The sequence below is a fragment of the Pollachius pollachius genome (assembly GCF_949987615.1).
Source record: "Pollachius pollachius genome assembly, chromosome: 8".
Lineage (NCBI taxonomy): Eukaryota > Metazoa > Chordata > Actinopteri > Gadiformes > Gadidae > Pollachius > Pollachius pollachius.
In genome coordinates this window covers 15,809,563-15,830,160 of record NC_136941.1, presented here as the reverse complement: position 1 = coordinate 15,830,160, position 20,598 = coordinate 15,809,563, and the positions used below count along the sequence as shown (strand labels likewise).

Genomic DNA, 20,598 nt, shown 5'->3' with positions numbered 1-20,598 from the left:
GGCACTCAGCAGCACCCTGCTAACCCTCATCATTTATGTCTGGGGCTGACGACAGGCCCCCGAGATACCATGTTACTTAAGCTCCCCACAAAGCCGGCAGAGTCGCCCGAGCCCCGCAACCACTGCAGGAAGTTATCAATCGCTCACTCTGTTGTCCCATGTCGGAGGATAAAGGCATTGACATTACGCTGGTCTCCCCCCGCCAGCCACACACACACACACACACGTATCAGTGTGTCCATCATCGAGGTGTGAGGATCTGATAAAGGCCCGCCCCCCCCCCCCTCAGCCAACCTGGATCTATATCTGGGGCCGCTGCAGGGGAATGCCATGGGCCTGCTGGATTCTCGCTCTCATCACCCTGTGAGGCGGTACTCTGGCTGTCAATCAGAGCGCAAGGCTAGGGTAATCAGTCACCTCTACTTTAGGGGATGCTGGTCTGAGGGGCCATTAGGAAACAGTCAGCCCCAGCCAGCAGGGTCTGGCCCGGGCCAAGCGCTGATGAGAACCAGAGGAGGAGAGGCCGATACAAGGAGAGGGGTGGGGGTGCCAGAGGGAGGTGGCTCTGTTGTGTTGCTAGAGAATTGTGAAGGGAGGCCGCCTCTGTTTTCTATTTGTGAGGATTAGGTTGACAGATCTGTATTTAGTTTCTTAGGGCCTCTAGCCGCAGCTAATCCCCCTCACCTGCAGTGCCCCCCTCGCTTCCCTTTCTTCTGACCTGCCAGACCCCCACCGCTGCTCTCTGCACTTCCTCCGATCCACCCCCCCCCCCCCCCCCCCCCCCCCCCCCCCCCCCCCCCCCCGCCCAGCACAAACACTCATCCCGAGACAAAAGCACATGACTCGTTACACTCTGTCTCCTCAGGTTAGAGGCGCACACTCGACGCAGGCTTCTTTCCTGGGCCGTGGAAGCAGCGGGAGACTCTGCTTCTCCGAGATGAAGGAAAATTAAAAGCCCCCACCCCCTTCCACCCCTCTCAGCCAAACCAGTGGCCTTTCACAGATTTCCTTTTTTTAAGCCGGGGAAAGGTTTGTTCCCCTCCCTTCCATTTCTTAGAGATACTCGTTACCAAGCAATTAACAACCATTACCACGGAAGCAACTTGTCAGAGCCGCTCAGGGGAAATGGAGACCTTTGGCGGAGCTACACGTTAGGAAATATTTGGGGTCAGGTCAGGGGCTCAAAGCCCCTCTCTTCAGATGCTGGCTCACACACACTTTACTTGAGGACGGTGGAAAAAAGAAAGACCACAGGGCCTCCACAAACACACACAGCATGCCGGCCACTAATTCTTGACAGAAAGGACCCCTAGTGACCTGATAAAATCTAAACTTGGTTTCTTGCTTTATAACGAGTCACATGATTTCAACATTAAAGGAGAATGCTGCTGTCAAGGGAATCAGAGTGTGTTCATCACCCCCTGGGTGATTTAAGCAATACATACAAATAATGGGTAACTTTGCCTGAAGAAAGAATGCCTTATTTTAAGTGTAAAAACTAGGAATATTATGGAACCATATGGAATGAACAATGTAATTGTCTTTCTGTTGCACTCCTAAGTATTAATCACATTTTAGAAAATAATATCCACATTTCTTTTGGTACATTCCCTTTGTTTTCCATAGAAATGATTATGTTGACCAGTTTGCTCAAACCCCTTCACGCCCCATCAGGCATTAGCAGGTTCATGAGATCTCATTACGACGCGGCGCCACAGAAGAAGATGCTCACGGGGACGCTCACGCGAGATGAGCCATAACAGAGTTATAATTAAAACGTGTCCGGGATTGAGTGACACAGCACCGGACTTGTATCTAGACTTAAACCTGCGGGTCTATGCGTGTAGTAACGGCTTGATAGTTTCCTACAGTCGTGGTGCGTGACGTCGTCCTGTTTGTTGATATGAATCCACGCGAACAAGCATGGCGGGCAAAGAGCGCGCTGGTGGTGCGCGTGAGCAGAAATCTGTAACTGATGGTATAATAATCACATCCTTTCAGACCACGCTCACGTTTAGCCTTGTTTAGCCTTTTTTACGTTCAATGGAAACCGGCCAGCAAGAGCAGTTCGCTGAAATCGATAAACTGCGCGATGAATTGTTGACAAATATAAAATGTGACGTCGAACCACCAAAACAACTCGACAGGTGTGTTCCTAATTCTTTTAAACGGGTTTTTTTAAATGGTCGTCAAAGCGTTCCCCCCCGTCGTGACTTGAAACGATTATTGAATGACGAAATCTATGTTTTCATTGTGGTTCCGCCTGCTGACACATTTGTTGTTCATTTTCCAGTCGAGAAGTTTTGACACGAATTGAAAATGTGATTCTTGGAATGGTAGCCACGCTGTCCAAGGACGAGGCCCCCGTCCTGGCGCTGCCCAGCAGGTCCGAGTGGGCCAATGTGAGGTGAATAACATGGAACCTCCGTCTAACATGTTGGAGGAAGTTTAATGCGGGAAGTATGTGTTCCAAGATCAGTGACACAAAAAAAATCCCCTATTATTGCTAGATGTTAAAGATTTAATAGCTTCCGGAATATCAGAGCATTTCCATCTGTCAAACAGTTGAAACACTCCTGAACGCGCTCTCACACACGCACACACACACACACAGGCTCAGTCACTCCCCATAAAAACCGGTAGCTAGCAGAGGTCTTTAATGAGCCTATAGGCGAGCGAGACCTTTGGCTCAGACCTAGGCAAACTGTCTGGTGCAGTTCAGATCAAACATGAACACATCTTAGAGCGCATATCCACTCAGCTCCTTTAAAAGTGAGAACGCAGCAACTTGAGAGCCAAATGTTTTGCGGTGGGATTGCACTGGTGATGATGGGACTCACAGGTAACCCCCCGGGCCCCCGGGAGTTTTTCGTTTTTTGAGGGCTTGCAGGTGGTGTCTGACTCAGAAGAGTGAACATTAAACTACCACTTAAACTGTTTGAGGATTATGGTTTGATTTGCCTTGTGAGTTTCGACAGTGCAGTTGGTCTGCAAATGATCGCAGGAAGCTCAGTCACCACTGTTCGGAGCGACTGCCCTTTGTCTGTCAAAAGGTTTGGTAAGAAAAAAGGACACACGCACAACCCTTATTTATTTTAAACCAAATCTACTAGGATTATAGACTGCTCTGTGGTCATTCATAACAGCGATAACATGTAACATTGTTTGCTGTAAGTATAGTAATGCAACATATTATATTAATGACCATACATTAAACCATATTGACAGTATGAACAAGTAAAATTACAATAAGGGGAAATAATCATATTATATATAAAATGGATGCATAAGTCCCTAACATTTAAGATATTCCTCTTTGTTATAGCACAAATCTTTAAGATTCTCTCTATCATCTATAAACTTGTGCAGAGCAACTCATACGCCACAAAGAGGTGACTATTATAATTCATTGAAAATTATGAAGGCCCTTTGCCAATTTGACATGAACCTATTAGAGTTGATTTGTTTTGTGTCTAACACAGGGACATCTATTACAACGACACCCAGCTCTTTGGCTATCAGAGGACAGTGGACTGCATTGTGGATGACATCTCCTGCATGCTCCAGGTTCCACGCAGGACACTACATGTGGTACATGTGCATCAGTATGTGCATGATTGTGTGCGTGCGTGTCTGAGGGGGTACGCATATTGATTTGTGTGTATGAACACTCTCCTTATCGTAACTCCTTTATATATTATATTAACGTGTTAAATGCCCGGAGCCATTTTTGAGGTCTTGCATAATGCAAGCATTAACCTTCGTCTTAGCAAAAAAAATGAAAAAAGATGTTATAATGTGTGTGTGCGCGTGTGTGTGATTCTCGTCATCAGTTGGCCACATCCAAAGGCTTCCTCTGCGGTGATCTGAGTTACCTGGAGGACGGCGGTTCCCGGGTCAACTGCCTCTCCAGCTCGGCTGTACGTACCTGTCATGAGCTATACCCTGACCTGAAAGCCCACCCTACACATCCCTGAGCCGACGTCACCAGCTCCAACACCAGCATGCTGTAGAGTGAAATACATGGAGAAGGAATAAACCATTCCTGGGTGTTCCGCTATTGGAAAATAATACAAGACAGGGGTGGTGATGTATTGTATTTTCAATAACGGTTGTAAATTATTGTGGTTTACTCCACTTCTGCCACACTTAACAATGGTTGGATAAAAAATAATTTCATCTATAATGTTATGGATTTTTTCATTGACCTAATCAGCTGAAATTCTAATATTCTTCCTCGAGAATTTTGTTTTTACGTTGTCATGGAAACGCCTGGTCGATAGTTCTTTACCATTGTTGTTCATGTTGTTGTTTTTTTCACATTGATTTGGTACTGCTAAAAGACAGATGTGTCCCATTATTGAAAAATAACGGAACACATCTGCACAACCTTGGAACGTTTTTGACCCATCCGAATCAAGTGTTGAACAATGCTGTGGTATAAATGTTATATAAACACTGAGCTAGCTTAAGTACATCTTGAGACTTTTCATCCTAGGAGTTCACCATGAGCCTTTTGTTTTCAAATCATCTGTTTCTTCTTCTTCATCGATGAGCCATAAACGCTTAACCTTATGATGTTACGATATTTCGTTTTCAGGCTGTCCCTGTGTCTTCCAATGTTGCCGGAATTAAAAGTATCCTTTTGGGAAATCAATACATGGTTACACAATCTCTCTGACCCCCACTGCTCTGTTATCGTTTCCTGCTATTGAGTTCTCTCTCACTCACGCAACCGCATCCATTGTGAGAAGCATTGTGGTTGCCTGACCTCTTCACTTTCCAGATATTGTGTCTTCTGCCAAGTTTGTCCTCATTGTGGAGAAAGATGCCACGTTCCAGAGATTGATTGACGATGGCTTCTGCTCAAAGCTCTGTCCTTGTATCATGATCACAGTGGGTCTGACTTGAATATTTTGAGCATATTTTGAAACTTGATTGGAACCATGGTAGTCATTGACTGCCATTAGTGGACACATTTCTCAAAAGCATCTTCCAATACCATACGTACATATACTTTAGCACGAGTGTGTGTGTGTGTGTGTGTGTGTGTGTGTATGTTTGTGTGTGTGGGGGGGGGGTGTCAGGGTAAAGGATTCCCTGATGTAAATAGCAGGCTGATGGTGAGGAAGCTTTGGGACACTCTGCACATCCCCGTCTTTGCTCTGGTGGACGCTGACCCTCATGGTACACCTCTCCTCTCTGTCTTTTAATCACATGTTCGCTCTTCCAGGTCCCTATGAGCCAAGTGTACGTCCTATAGCACACAACAGAACAGACACCATACCAACTGTGAACCGTGGTATACCTCTTGTGATGTGGTTATTTTATTTCCTAAGCACGCTGATTTCATTCTACGATGAATAATTCAATTAAACCTAGAATAAGCAGAACTAAGACAACGTGGATAATCACATCATCTCTGTTCACAAGGTTGTAGAACTCCTTGTACCAGATTCAGAAAAAGTCCCATTACATAAGAATAATGAAAGGAATAAATGTATTGAAGCATGGGGCGTGTTAGCTCCCACTGACGACAGTGAGCACCTGTGACCTTTCCATTGTGTCGTACTCGAGGCTGTCCAAGGCGATTACTCCCCATTAGCCTGTAGGATAGCGGGCTATTGTATAATCCACGTCTCCTTCTCCCCTCGTTATGTCTGTGGGGATAATTTCCCTCTGGCATGGCCTCTGATGTGTGAATCTCTGCTTCCCCTCTCCCCTCTCCCCCTCCCCTGTTATTCCTTTGATTTTCCCAGGCATTGAGATTATGTGCATCTACAAGTATGGGTCGGTGGTAAGTCACACCGCCAAAGTTATTTCAGTACTGTGTATTATCCAATGAGCCCGGCTCTGTGTCTCTGCGTTAGCAATATGTAATTACATGGCTCCTCAAATGGAAAATGTGCCGATCATCCATCCTAGGATATTTGAACTGACATGTAGAGGCAAACAACCTGTTTGGGATGCTGTGGTATTTACGTTTTTATTATTTCGCTGTGTTGCTCAGTGTTTCCTGCACTATCCTTATCTGTTTTTCGCCCTCTTATATGCATGGTGTGTGTGTGTGTGTCTGCCTTTGTGTTCCTTTCTGTGTGCGCATGCATGTGCATCATGCATGTTTGCTCAATGCAGCCTTTCTCTTTCCCCACAGGCAATGTCGTTTGAGGCCCACAATTTGACTGTCCCTAGCGTGATGTGGCTGGGCCTCCTCCCCTCTGACCTCCAGAGGTTTGGCCTCACCACTCACTCACTTCCTACTTCCTCCCACCTCTAATTGGGATTATATTCTGGACCGTTTAGATGGTTTGTCTCTGCCACTTCTCTCCCCCCGCCATCAGGGAGCGGCTGTGAGGGTATATCGAGTTTTAAGTATACATCCATAATCGTAGCCCGGAGCGAGACCTTTTGACGTCAGTTTAATTGTAGTTTGCAGACTTTGCTTCCCGACCTCCTCAAACGCTGTGTGGTGCAAAGGGGAAAGAAGCAAGGGATGTATCTCGTGTTTAGGGGTAGTGAGGAAAGAGAATAGTGCCTATTTATTAGCCTGTGTGGTAGCAAGAAAAGATAATAGCCCCTGTTTAATAGCCAGCGTGGTAGGGAGAAAACATAATAGCCCCTGTTTAATAGCCAGCGTGGTAGGGAGAAAACATAATAGCCCCTGTTTAACAGCCTGTGTCTGAAGATTCAGATTTTCCACCTTTCAGGCTAAGAGTCCCTCAGGACATGCTGATCCCACTCACCCAGAGAGATGAGAACAAGCTCGACAGCCTCCTCAGGAGACCCTACCTCGCCAGCCAACCATCCTGGCAGAAAGAGGTCTGGCCTGGGGAGGGGGGGGGGTCAGGGTGGGTGGGGGCAGCGGGGGTATGCGTGTGATCGAGGGCTCACTGGATTGTGAAATGGTTGTAAACATTGCACCTGGTAATCGTTCTTTTGCTGTTTTTCATTGTGCTGCGTGCATGTTGTATCTTGTTGCAGATGGACCTGATGCGACAGAACAAAGTAAAAGCTGAGATCCAGTCTCTCTCTGCTATTGGCCCTGACTTCCTCTCCAAAGTCTACCTCCCCAACAAGCTGCGTTATGGGGGCTGGATATGAGGGCAATGCTGCCATCTACTGGCTGACTTCATTATGTAGTTGGTCCGCCAAAGCATACATTCATTTCATAATGCTAACATGTTGAACTAGAAGCCATTACACATACAGAAAACTAAAAAACGAAAGAATAAAAATATATACTACTGCTGATACTAATATTATTATTTTTTTTTGATTAAGTAAATAAACAAACCAAGATATGTTATATTCCATTTTATTTATTGGCAACAGGTGGCGACATTGAAAATGTCTTACAGTGTTTATAGCATTTATGGTCCGTTTTCGGAAATTTGTCTTGTCGTGTGTTGAGGACTCATGGCAGGTGTTTAGTATAAGGAATATTCAACAAATGTAATTTTAAAAATGCAATACATTTTCAGGAATTGAAGAAAAAACATGTTAAGAGAATTTCAAAAGGCAGGATAGGCAGACGATGTGAAATACTGGCCGGGTGATATTGACATGCAAAGCCAGTGTTCTATCTCCTTGTCTGAATTAGCTTTCCCTGTATTTAAAATGAACACATACAGAAATACGTTCTTCAGTTACAGACTCGCACCATGTCTTAACTGCAGTCTTTTTAAAACATCAAATATATGGAAGAAGAAAATCCTCCAAGCTTTATCTATTTTATGGGCTGTGATAAAACGGATCAACTCGATGTATGGTGTTTTTGTGTGAGTTGCTTATGTATCTATCTGAGTCTGGCTTTGAACTGAGATGTTGTATGTATAGGACCCTTCAGAGGCCCTCCCTTTTCCACCTGTCAGGGACAGCTGACAGGCAATGCCAAATGAAGGCAGGCTCCACCACAGTGAGCATCTTCTCTGGCTTCAGCGCGTGCATCATCTTGTCATAGTGCTAGTTGAGCCATGTTTCGCAGGATATCTTTCCTCTGTTTCTTCAAAGTGGAGTGGGATGTGTTCAGGTAAAAATAAAAACCTCTGTAACCTTTAGAGATGACTTACTGTGATAAAAAAAAAAACACTTTTGTATTTTGTTGTGTAGAGAGAGTTCACAATTCCATAAGAAAAGCCTTCTATTGCTAACAATGGTTTTGTTTGTATGTGACGTGTTGCGGACTTGGGCTCAATGATGCATTCCTAGGTCACGGTGCTCTCAGATGGACATATTTACCCGCCGTTGTCCCTTCCTGACGGTTGTACCGAGCACAGTGCTGCATTCAGCCGGTCAGAGGTCGCTGGTGGGCTATGCGCTGAAGTGCCCTGTGATGATGGAGCTGGCGTCCAGGCCCCGGGTTCGGGAGCTCTCCTCTTCAGCCTCAGTGGCTTCAGAAACATCACCAAAAGAACCTGGTCAGTTGTGTTTCAAGGAGGAACCGAACAGCACAGTAGAGTACTATTCATTTAGCAATGGTTATCCTGGTTCAGGTTTTTTATATTTACTGTCATGTGTAAAGGTAATTCATCTTTTTAGTTTTTATAAACCAGCATTTCAGTGTATTTCTACCAAGTGTATTGAGCTTCTGAGCTCCCTCCTCACTTTTCATCCATGACCGCCCAGGCCAAACCCTCCCTCCTGGCGGGCAGCCGACCAGCTCCATGTGCCCCTTCCTGGCCTCTGAGATGGTGCAGCACATCGACCTTGTGGTCAGAGAGGCCCGGCTAGAGCTCCAAGAGGATGTCCACAAGATGAACTCCGCCCGCACAAGTGAGCTAGTGCATGCTGACACCCCTACTATACTCAAGGTTCACTCATGTCAGCCCTTAAAGGTCAGACAGTGCAGCACTCAGAGCTAACTTTACAGCTTGTTTAAAGGGTAATGGACAGGCTTGAGAGTCAGAGATAAAATTACGAGGCAGACCTGTTGTTTTTTTTTGTGTGTGTGTGTTATTTGCTGAGAAACAGTTGAGCTTGTTTTGGGACAGATCAATTGGCAGAGAATTCATCATTGCTGGGCCTTAAAGAGACCAGGGCCCATAAACCACCAGCTCCTGTGGTTTCTCACCTACTGCAGGACTTTCTGCCTAAAAGTAGATAAAAAACCTATATTTACTTTTACATTTAAGGTATTTTGCAGACGCTTTTATCCAAAGCGACTTACATTTGTCAGAAAATACATTTGCCTATGGATAGTTTTGCCGATAAATACTTGTTAAACTGTTTGTTTTGAGACAGCATATTAATATTATCCTCATGATTTTGAATAATAGCTATCACTCACATATCCATCACACCCCTCCATCTGTCTGTCTCATCGGTATACTTCCACTCTCCAGCTAGCTTCTTCAGCTACGACAGCTTCTTTGAGAACAAGATTGACGTCAAGAAGAGGGACCACACATACCGGGTGTTCAAGACGGTGAACCGGCACGCCGCCTCCTTCCCCATGGCAGACCATTACTCCCAGTCTCCCTACTCCCAGACTGCCAGTGGGATGAGGGGTGTGTCTGTGTGGTGCAGCAACGACTACCTGGGCATGAGTCGCCACCCCTCGGTCCTCAACGCTGTCAAGTGAGCAGGAACTTTACCCTACTGACAATGAGTGTTTGGAGAGCAGAAGTCACTCTTAAAGCTTTGCTGCTTTACCATTGTTTTTTATATATAGTCACTAGCGCGGGGTGTCGCCACTGGTTTACCAAACAATTCGATTCCAATTTCCAAAGGTACAGATTCAATTTAGATTTCTGATTAGATGAGATTCAGTATTGTAGATTAATACCATATAATTAGATACAGAATGAGCATGCACATTTAATTAGAGGATACTTGACTGAATATTTATATCTTCATATTGTTTATATTCTCTCCATCCTAAAGGGATGCTCTGCTGACCCATGGAGCCGGCGCTGGGGGCACCAGGAGCATCTCGGGGACCAGCAAGTTCCACGTGGACCTGGAGCACGAGCTGGCTGACCTGCATGGCAAGGACGCCGCGCTGCTGTTCACCTCCTGTTTTGTAGCCAATGACTCCACCCTGTTCACTCTGGCCAAAATGCTACCAGGTGGGATGGAATGCATAGGCTGAAGTTATCATATCTATCATATATTTACTATTCCTTATGTTTATGTATCATTTCATTGATTTAGCAGATGATTTCAACCAAAGTGATTTGTGTATAGTGAATGAGATACATTAATGAGCAAGTAGGGGTTACCCGCTATCTCTAGGAGGAACATGTAGACTGAGACATGGGAATCAAACCTAGTTCCTTTAGGCTAGGACACCAAAGTCACTACTGGACCATCCATAGTGCTCCACAGATCACCCTGTCTATATTATGTTTTGATTGCTCTTATTAATAACATCATTGTTCATTTGTTTTTTTCTACTCCAGGTTGCCAGATCTACTCTGATGCAGGCAACCACGCCTCGATGATCCAGGGCATAAGGACCAGCGGCGCCCAGAAGTTTGTCTTCCGTCACAATGACGTGGGACACCTGCGAGAGCTGCTGCGGCAGGCCGACCCGGCCACTCCGAAAATCGTGGCCTTCGAGACAGTACACTCTATGGATGGTGATGGCGCCTTTTGTTTTGTATGCATTTCAGTTTCCCTCCGTTAACTTTCTAAGTGACTGCCCATATATGGTTCTGGAGCCACTCTCAGTTCATGGTCGACTGACTTTAGAAGTTTCAGAACCTTTTCTTTAACCTCTATCTCCCCTCTCTCCTCTCAATAGGTGCTGTGTGCCCTCTGGAGGAGATATGTGATACTGCCCATGAGTTTGGCGCCATTACGTTTGTGGATGAGGTGCACGCGGTGGGCCTTTATGGGGCCCGGGGCGGGGGCATCGGTGACCGGGACAGGGTCATGCACAAAATGGACATCATCTCCGGCACACTTGGTAAAACACCAATCTCTATCACCTGCATCGCCACTTTTACATCCATATATATATATATATATATCACTGATATTTGAAAACGCCACCAGGCAAGGCCTTCGGCTGCATGGGGGGCTACATCGCGGGTACCGCCGCCCTGGTGGACACAGTGAGATCCTACGCCGTGGGCTTCACCTTCACCACCTCCCTGCCCCCCATGCTGCTGGCCGGTGCCAGGGAGTCCGTCCGCATCCTGAAGAGCCGGGAGGGCCGCGGCGTGCGGAGGAGCCACCAGAGGAGCGTGGCGCTGCTGCGGCAGATGCTGACCGCCTCCGGGCTGCCCGTAGTGCGCTGCCCCAGTCACATCATCCCCGTGCTGGTAGGGACCCCCAGGTCAACGGTCACCATACAACCGATGCTCAGAATGTCAGATCCGTAGTCCGGCGCTTGGCGTCGCAAACAGCGGCGTGACTTCCTGTTTCATCTTGTTACCGTGACGTCATTGAGTATTTGAGTTCTGTGCACTTCTTGGACGACTGAAGCCGACCGTGGTCCTTTCTACGTCAGGTGGCGGATGCAGAGAAGAACACGGAGGTGAGCGACCTCCTGATGTCCCGGGACCAGATCTACGTCCAGGCCATCAACCACCCCACGGTGGCCAAGGGGGAGGAGCTACTGCGCATCGCCCCCACGCCGCACCACACCCCCCAGATGATGCAACACTTTGTCGGTACGTCACCGAGAGAAAGTGTCAAGGGGCCGGTCTTCCAGTGGGGCACATCAATCGTGTATTTGTTCATTTCAAACTAGATTTATTTATTTTCTCTATGTTTTTTGTATTTTGAGACAATGTCCCGATTTAAAGTAGAAGATGATGGCTAATTTCCTCTAAACTGATAATATTGATGACAATAGTATTGATTTCAATAGCGTCTTTCAAGCACTATCCCCAATTCACTCCTCAAGGATAATTACAAATCCATTGACAGGTGTAGTTTCCTGTTTACACAAAGCGCTATATCACTGGAGGAATTATGTTGTTGAACTCTGCCTGGATGAGTATTTTATTATTAAGGCCTACCATTCAGTCATTTGATAGATGCTGGGTTAGGGTAAGGGTTAGGTTTTTTTGCATTGCAAGACAAGTTCCCAATTTAAAAGTCGATTATTTTTATCATGAGCATCACATGATATTGACGTCAATATCGACGTCAATATGTCTAATAATGCCGCGCGAAGTAGTACGACTGTGGAATGGCTGCGAACGAGTTGGAGTCCAGAGGGAGTTCACTCCACTAGCTGTACGAAGCATAACACATAAGAGTCACAAATGTATAATAGTCCATGTTTCATTTGTAGATGACTCAATAGGTTAATCCATTAGTCGTACCCATAATGACCCGGGGGTGTGGTTCTCCCCCTGGTCCTCAGAGCGCCTGGTGGAGGCCTGGCAGGAGGTGGGTCTGGACCTGAGGCCTCGCGCGTCGGGAGGGTGTAACTTCTGCACCCAGCCGCTGCACTTTGAGCTGATGAGTGAGAAGGAGAGGTCCTTCTTCCAGGGCCTCAGCCACGTGATGTCAGCGACCGCATAACATCACCATGATGAGGAGGAGGAGGTGGATTATGAGGATCATCATCATTATTTGAATTATGTTGCATCTTTTCAGTACACGTCACACAAATCATTTTGGGAAAAATGACCTTACAGATGGATGGGGTGGAAATGAGCAGTATGAACGATAAAACCAATGATTGTTTGTTATATTTACCTCAGCGCAAACATTTACCAAAGAAATATAACCATTAGAACAATTTGGAAACTCTATAGGATGGCATAGTAGGCTAATATCTGCAGAAAACAACCCTCTTGGCATTGGAATGTGTGTTCAATATTTGATTGTGAGTATTTATTGTGACTTATTATGTACTTTAACCCTGTACACTTTCTAGAAAATGATTGATGTTGTTGGATATTTAAATGATAATATCGGTTCGATACTGGTACGTTTAAGAATCTAGGTATAGGCCTATTATAGGTAACAATCTATATTTTTCTTATTTTTATAAAGCACATTATTAACTTGCGAACCGTGGTCTGTGTTCCCTTTCTTAATATGGCTCGAATTATATCGAAAACCTTAATACCCCATATTAACTATCATATTTATCATATTCAATGGTATTTCATAACGACGAGAAGTGTTGTTTTGTTATGATTGCGAAAAGGCAAAACGTGTATTCTGATTTTCCCCACTTGGGGGCGCACTGCAGCTGTGGTGGAGAGGTCTATTAGAAGAGACGTCTGGCACCTCCCTTTTTTTCGATGAGTCACAGACTGTGTAAAGTCCCCCGATCCACCACAAGATGGGGTTTACAGAAATATCAAAATTGTAGAAGTCTAGGTACGAACCTTAGACAAATCATTTTCAGAAGTAAAATGTTTTTTTCTATGATCCATTTAGACAACAATATCACCACTTAGCCCCAACGCTCTGCGTTGCATTTAAACGTGATATTGATATGTTATATTAATATGTATTATGAAACGATTTTCCTTATGTAATGTGGTGCAGTACAGCTATCTTTTTACCCGATGGTGATGAATCCTTTATAATGAATAAAGGATTCCTGTATAAAACAATCCTTTATACGCCTACTTGGCTCCATTCCCATATCCCATCTGCATATTATGAGTATAATTGATGCAGGGATCCAAGGCGCTCAGTGGAACCGTTGACAATCAAAACAACCCGTTTCTCATGAATGAAAGATGCTGCATCTCATTCATATAAGGGCATTATGCGAGGGCAGCATTCTCGACCTAAATACCTTATTAAATGGTGGTCCATTATGAACGACATGTCAATTTCCGTAAAGGTCTATTCATTCGTGTAAATCACACGATTGAATAGGGCTTGACATTGAATTGTCTAAAAATAGTGTCTGCAGATATGCTGTATAATTACACGCTGTAATTATACTGCTGACACTTTATTATGAAAGGTCGTCAGACACAAGCTAAAACATCATGTGTTTTTTCTCACTTAACGACACTGGTCAGTGCATGTGTCGTCAAATGCATAAGCCAATTTGATTGTTCCTTATACGTGGTGTTATATAATCCCTCGTGTGCTGGATCCTTTAGGTCGACCAATCATTCTCATCAGAACACATCCAGGCCCAGCGCCTTAACACTTTCTGTCAGGATAGTTCTTCCTCCATCTCACTCTTATCTGTTTATCTGTGTGTGTGTGTGTGTGTGTGTGTGTGTGTGTGTGTGTGTGTGTGTGTGTGTGTGTGTGTGTGTGTGTGTGTGTGTGTGTGTGTGTGTTTGTATGGGGGGGGGGCATGGGTTCGTGCAGGTTTAGTAGCTACACTCCTCACTTCGTGGTAATCCTGATTCCTGCTGCACTGCACATCTGTGTGTGTGTGCGTGCGTGCGTGCGTGAGTGTGTGTGTGCGCGCGCGTGTTTGTGCGTGCGTGCGTGCACGCGAGTGTCTGAGAGAGGGCGTGTGTGTGGTGTCTGAGAGAGGGTGTGTGTGTGTGTGTGTGTGTGTGTGTGTGGCTACTCACGTACGCAGACAGATGAGTTCCACGCGTCTTTCTCCATCCCAGCCCCTTCACCCATTCACTCTATAATACAGATAAAACAAATTAAATGTCTTAATGTTTTGATATTGCTTTTTATTATTATATCACTTTAATTTTAAAATGAATCATATGTAACATTTTCATATGAAGGAACTGATAAATTACCAAATGAATGAAAAAGAGCACACGCTTGTTTCAGCACCACCGGGCAAACAGCGGTAGTGGATGGTGCACGTGGCTACTTCATTAAAACATCCCATTAATTAAGCGATCAGAAATTATTAACAAGAAAAAATTGTGTTGTTCCGCCTACAAATTGGAGGACAACATAGACAATCAGCATCAATAAGGGGGTAGTCTTATCGTTTAATTTATCATTCAACATGTGTTGCATAAGCATAAACTTGATATTTTAATCAAGAAGTACAATAGAGTCGGCCTGAGTCAGTCGAGAAATGGCACTTAGCAATGATATACTACGGCTTTAAATCATAAGAAACAAACTCCTCCCTCCTCTTGAGTTGCTCGAATGTCAACTCCAAAAAAACTCGTGCATCGGAATGAGAAATGAATAACGTGTAGCGCAAGACTTCTTAATCTGTGTCCTCCAACCCGGGGCTGTTGTCGTGAATGAGATTGTTGCGTGGCATCGTCACCGCATAACCACACGCATACGTGTGTTCTTTTTATGAATGGAAGTTTGAAATGGACTGGTGAGTCGCCTGTGTACAAGTCCTGATGTGAATCTGAAAGGATTTTTTTTCCTTCTCTCCTTCGCTTCCAACAGAAGCAACAGCGATGAACCGTCGACACGGACGCCTCGACGCCGAAGCCTCGCACGCAAGTTTTGCTCTCGCGGAATACTTAACCATGTAGTCCAACCATGTTCGAGTATTCACCGTTGATAATAACATGATATTAACGTCGATATGTCTTATAATGCGACGCAAAGTAGTAAGACCGTGGAATGGCTGCGAGCGGAGTTGGAGTCCGGAGAGAGTTCGCTGCTCCTGCTGGACTGTCGAGCACACGAGCTGTACGAGTCCTCACACATAGAGTCCGCCATCAACCTGGCCGTCCCGGGACTCATGCTCAGGAGGTTTAAGAAGGGAAACATACCCGTTCGGACTATCATCTCAAACCCCGAGGACAAGGATAAATTCGTGAGGAGGTGCAAGACGGACACCGTGATTCTGTACGATGAGAGCACCAGAGAGTGGCGGGAGGAGGAGAACGGAACTTCTCCCGGGTCTGTTCTGGGTCTGCTCCTGCAGAAGCTGTGGGAGGACGGCTGCCAGGCGTATTACCTGCACGGTACTTACGGTGTTATGCTGTTGTAATACGTTCACTTCTTTGAGACAGCTCGGTTGTCAGACACTTACAACGAAAGAGTTTTATTTATTTATTTTCTGTTCACGTTCGATATATGTTTTTTGGACGTTAATCAAATGTAATGTTTCCGTTTGCGTGTGGCAGGGGTTGTTTTATACATCGTAACACCCACGACACTGGCATGGTGGAAACTTTCACAATGTTTCTGTGTCGCCGAGATTCCCAATTAAAATTCCAAAATGGCTGCGCCATGTTTTGCTCTAGTAGTAACAGGCATGCATTTCATGAATGGTCTGCTGGGATAGACTGGAGCCAACTCTTAAAGGCTCGTATTTTGATTGAAGAAACCCGCCAAGACAGTTCTATATTTACACTTGGATTAAAAAAGCATACAAGCTGTGATTTATTTTTAATTATCTAAGAATTTAATTCATTCTTCAAGTATTCTAATTCTTCAAGTATTCTGTTTTATTTTCTGCCTCTCCAGGGGGGTTTGTGAGGTTCCAGACAGAGTACCCAGAACACTGTGAGACCCTCCTGGACAGCTCCTGTCCCAGCTCCTCCCCACCGCTGTCCGTTCTGGGCTTCGGAAACCTCCGCATCAGCTCCGACTGCTCAGACGGAGAGTCGGACCGCGAACCCAGCAGCGCAACGGAATCGGAGGAGAGTCCCATCCCGGGAAACCAACCCGCCTTCCCGGTCCAGATCCTTCCCTACCTTTATCTGGGCTGTGCCAAAGACTCCACCAATCTGGACGTGCTGGGCCAGCACAACATCAAGTACATTCTGAACGTCACACCCAACCTGCCCAACATGTTTGAACATGAGGGCCACTTTAGGTACAAGCAGATCCCCATCTCAGACCACTGGAGCCAGAACCTGGCCCAGTTCTTCCCCGAAGCCATCTCCTTTATTGGTGAGTATCTGGGATGGACAACATAAGACTACTTTATATTTTGTATTTTTAACAAGTAAATGTCAATATATGTATATATATATATATATATATATATCAGTATTTGCATGTGTACCAAAGCATTTGCATTGAACTGGTTATTCAAATCACCAAGCATTAATATGCACTCTCGTGCAATCGAGTGACGATTTTGAGAATGGTTAGATGTTGACGTCTCACTCTTTTTTATGTCACTTTCGGTATGAGCAGCTTATTTGAATGAAGACGAGTGGTGATTGATGACCAGTCACTTCCTCACGACATGAGTTATAACCATTGTGTTAAGATAATTACTCTGTTGCATTTGGTCCAAATGCTACCTCAGATACTACTATTTGTTAGAAAAAGAAAAGAATTCTCTCATCTTTCATTTCCTGTTTCAGCCATGAAAGCCACCGCCTGAAACCAAACATGCTTTTTGTGTGGTTGATTCGGTCGTTGGGGGAGGCTGGGCCCTGAACTCGTTTTTTTATAATCTTTTTACTGTGCTCAGTGGCGGTAAAAAAAAAGAAAAAAAAGGAGGAAACACAGCAGCTAAACCTCAGGGCTTATTGTTTGATCGCTGGTGTAGGTCATGAGTTAAGACTGCATATCCTGGATGTTGGCTGGCTGCCGATGCGTTAGCTAGTTAGCACTTGTCTGGAGACGTATGTCCATTCACGGCAGTGAACAAAATATATAGAAGAAGCTACTATCCTGGATGCTCTTGGGTTGGGGACATTTGGAATGACCCAAGTGTAGAATGAGCGGGTTGACTTGAAAAACATGTATTCACTTGTATGCCCCAAATTGTTTGTATCCACCACTTCCGGATGATTAAAGTACAGATCCGATAAATCTCATCTCACCTTATCTTCTCATTGGATTGAACCATAGAAAAGAGCTCTGGTTCAGAGGTTCTTTCAGTACTTTCTTGACTATTATCACCCCAGGTGTACCACAATCTTTAATGGAGCCCCAGGCTGACTGTACTAACTAATCCATCCCAAACCCCCCCCTTCCCAGACGAGGCCCGGTCGAAGCAGTGCGGCATCCTGGTCCACTGCCTGGCAGGTATCAGCCGTTCGGTTACTGTCACGGTGGCCTACCTGATGCAGCGGCTCAACCTGTCGCTCAACGACGCCTACGACTTCGTCAAGCGCAAGAAGTCCAACATCTCTCCAAACTTCAACTTCATGGGCCAGCTGCTGGACTTTGAGCGGACGCTGGAGCGCCTGCACAGCCCCTGCGACAACTGCTCGGGCAGCTCGGAGGAGCAGCTCTTCTTCACCACGCCCACCAATCACAACGTCTTCCAGTTGGACACGCTCGAGTCCTAATGAGGGAGCAGTGGCTCCCTGTTTGTGGTCGGCCGTTTCTGGGGGGTTTCGGAGGAGCCCAGCGTAGCATTGACTCCCAGTTGCGGAGGCTACACTGACGGTAGCTCAAAGCTACGCCGTTCCTGATCGGCATTAACCGTGCTAACGTCAACTCTATTCTCCGATGCCTTAAGGACTCGTGACATAAGGATGTGTGTGTTTGTGTGTGTGTGTGTGTGTGTGTGTGTGTGTGTGTGTGGAGGGGGGGAACTTGAGTGTGTCGATGTATGTGGTGTGGGGTGCATGTGTAGTCGTGTGTGGTTTTTACAGCAGGAAGTGGGTGTGTCGTAAACGCTGGACATTTCATGACTGCTCTGTTAACTCCGGTGACGTGAGGAATGACTGTTTTGTGCTCATGACCAGCTGTAAATTCGATGATTTTTATTGATCTGGATCGCTCAGGGTTATCGCCTGATCGACAGATCCAGAGAAGATCAGGATGATTGTAGGTATAATTTTGTTTTCTGTGTTATACATCATCATTTGGCTCAATTTTTGACACCTCATTTGACAGCGGCCCTCTGCAAAAAAAACATCCAAGGTGAAATATTGTTTAGCAAAGCTTCAGTTATTTTATGTCTCCGTAATAGCATTGTTATAATGCATGTTATTGTTTTAAATCAAGAATTCACTGTTTTAGGTTCCTTTAGCTCATATTACCTGTTGTTCCAGTGGCCTTCACCTTAACATGAAAGTTGATTCAACGTAATTTACCAAGTATTTAAGGTATAGTAAATAGGATTGTGTAAAGTGAGTGAACATGAAGGCTATACTTTTGGTTTCTTTTTACAGTTTTTCAGTCTACAGCTATTGGCGTATTTACAGTAAATGGTAAAGGGGAACATGGCGTATAATTAGCCGTTCTCGGTCATCTTTTCTAAGTGGCATGTGAGTATCTGAGTGGGTGTTGTTGAGAGAGAGAGAGAGAGAGAGGGGGGGACGGAAGGAAATGAGTCCTGCTAATGTGTTCTTACCTCGCAGAGACATTTTCAGGGATTTAAAAAATAAACACAAGGTGTCTGTATCTTATCCCAGCTCTTAGGCCCAATCACAGGGCTGTTTTAGTTCAGTATGTTTGTTTGTAAAGATGTATATAAAATATGATTTCAACGGGAGGGGGGGAGACAATTTCAGAAAAGTCATTGAAGGAAATGAAAATGACCCCCCCAGAACATGATGTATAGTAAATGTAAAGATCAATGTCCAAGACATTGTGTACAATTTTTACAGCAAATATATTGTATATTTTTACTTGAATATGATGCGTCTTCCATTTGTGTCCAACGTGAAGGTTGACCGTACCTAAGAAGATTCTCTCAGTACCTGAGGTGCTGCTGTCCTTACTTCCCTGCTAACACCTCATCTCAAACTGAACAACATAAGACACGTCAATTTAACCTCGGGATCTGTTCATGAATTCTCAACAGGCCATTGTGTAGAAGACAAAAAAATATTAGCCAGGGCACCTAAACGGTCATCAAGTGTTGTGCTGATCCACCCACAGGCACTCTGTGGTTGGACATGATCTGTCGCCATGGCTTCTTGGACAAGCGCACACACACACACACACAAATACGCACATCACTCACACAACATATGTGTACACATAAACACACACACAAATACACATAACCACTCACACTACAAACATGAACACGCACACACAATCATTCACATCTCATGTGTACACACATAGACACACATACGCGCACACACATAATCACTCAAACAACATGTGAACACGCATACTTACAATCACTCGCACCACATATGTGTACACAAATATGTACAATCACCCACACCAGATACGTGTACACAAATACATAAATCAATCACACCACATGCGTGTACAACAATCACCTACACTACATGCGCGTACACACAAACACACTCACCCACTCAATTCACATACATGCACGCACAAACCATTACTCACACACACAATCACTCAAACCGCATGCATGCACACACACAATCCCTCACCAAATATGCAATACACACACACACACACATAGTGTCAGGAGACAGCCATGTGGTAGGGCAAGATCACAGTGTGGACACACCCACGAGCTGTCCGTCAAACCATGCCCAGAAGGAAGAGGGCGTGGACACACATAATGTGCCCTTGTGCCACAGACACACAGACCCTGCATGCTTCAGGCCCCCCAAGAGCAGACAGTAATAACACATTGATGTCACTCCCGGATTCCACAAAGCAGTGATTAAGATTAGACGCTTAACGTCCGCCACACAGGCTACAGCTATCGCATTTATTCTACCAAGAAAAACGCAATATCCTGTTTTGCCTGCAGAATCCACATCCTGCCGTGCTCTGTTTGAAAAGAGGAAATGACAACTCTGTGGTATCTTTACATCTTGGCTGACATTAGTCAAAGGGAAGGTGTCAGATAGAGGGCCATGCTGTGATACACCCTGCTGTCAAGAGTTTTTACATTTCCTCTGAGCCTAATAC

The 20,598-nt window shown here is 45.2% G+C and overlaps 3 protein-coding genes across 3 annotated transcripts; all 3 read left to right on the top strand.

The window, feature by feature from the left end:
- Positions 1 to 2,043: 2,043 nt before the first annotated feature.
- Positions 2,044 to 7,101, top strand: spo11 (SPO11 initiator of meiotic double stranded breaks; the record flags this gene model as incomplete). Its single annotated transcript, XM_079741464.1, has 13 exons — positions 2,044 to 2,147; positions 2,294 to 2,407; positions 2,970 to 3,058; positions 3,326 to 3,392; positions 3,483 to 3,591; positions 3,834 to 3,920; positions 4,601 to 4,637; positions 4,787 to 4,896; positions 5,088 to 5,187; positions 5,760 to 5,797; positions 6,155 to 6,231; positions 6,708 to 6,819; positions 6,982 to 7,101. 13 exons carry the CDS (start codon positions 2,044 to 2,046, stop codon positions 7,099 to 7,101), a joined length of 1,164 nt encoding a protein of 387 aa, XP_079597590.1.
- Positions 7,102 to 8,224: 1,123 nt separating this feature from the next.
- LOC307079861 (5-aminolevulinate synthase, non-specific, mitochondrial-like) lies at positions 8,225 to 12,480 on the top strand (the record flags this gene model as incomplete). The annotated part of the gene is made up of 10 exons (XM_079742366.1): positions 8,225 to 8,417; positions 8,626 to 8,772; positions 8,991 to 9,095; positions 9,342 to 9,576; positions 9,883 to 10,067; positions 10,401 to 10,580; positions 10,745 to 10,909; positions 10,999 to 11,267; positions 11,456 to 11,618; positions 12,320 to 12,480. The coding sequence occupies 10 exons, from the start codon at positions 8,225 to 8,227 to the stop codon at positions 12,478 to 12,480; spliced, it is 1,803 nt and encodes a 600-aa protein (XP_079598492.1).
- Positions 12,481 to 15,041: 2,561 nt separating this feature from the next.
- LOC307078737 (dual specificity protein phosphatase 7-like) lies at positions 15,042 to 19,382 on the top strand. Its single transcript, XM_079740694.1, has 3 exons — positions 15,042 to 15,794; positions 16,300 to 16,728; positions 17,773 to 19,382. The coding sequence occupies exons 1-3, from the start codon at positions 15,410 to 15,412 to the stop codon at positions 18,084 to 18,086; spliced, it is 1,128 nt and encodes a 375-aa protein (XP_079596820.1). The 5' UTR covers positions 15,042 to 15,409; the 3' UTR covers positions 18,087 to 19,382.
- The last annotated feature ends 1,216 nt before the right edge of the window (positions 19,383 to 20,598 follow it).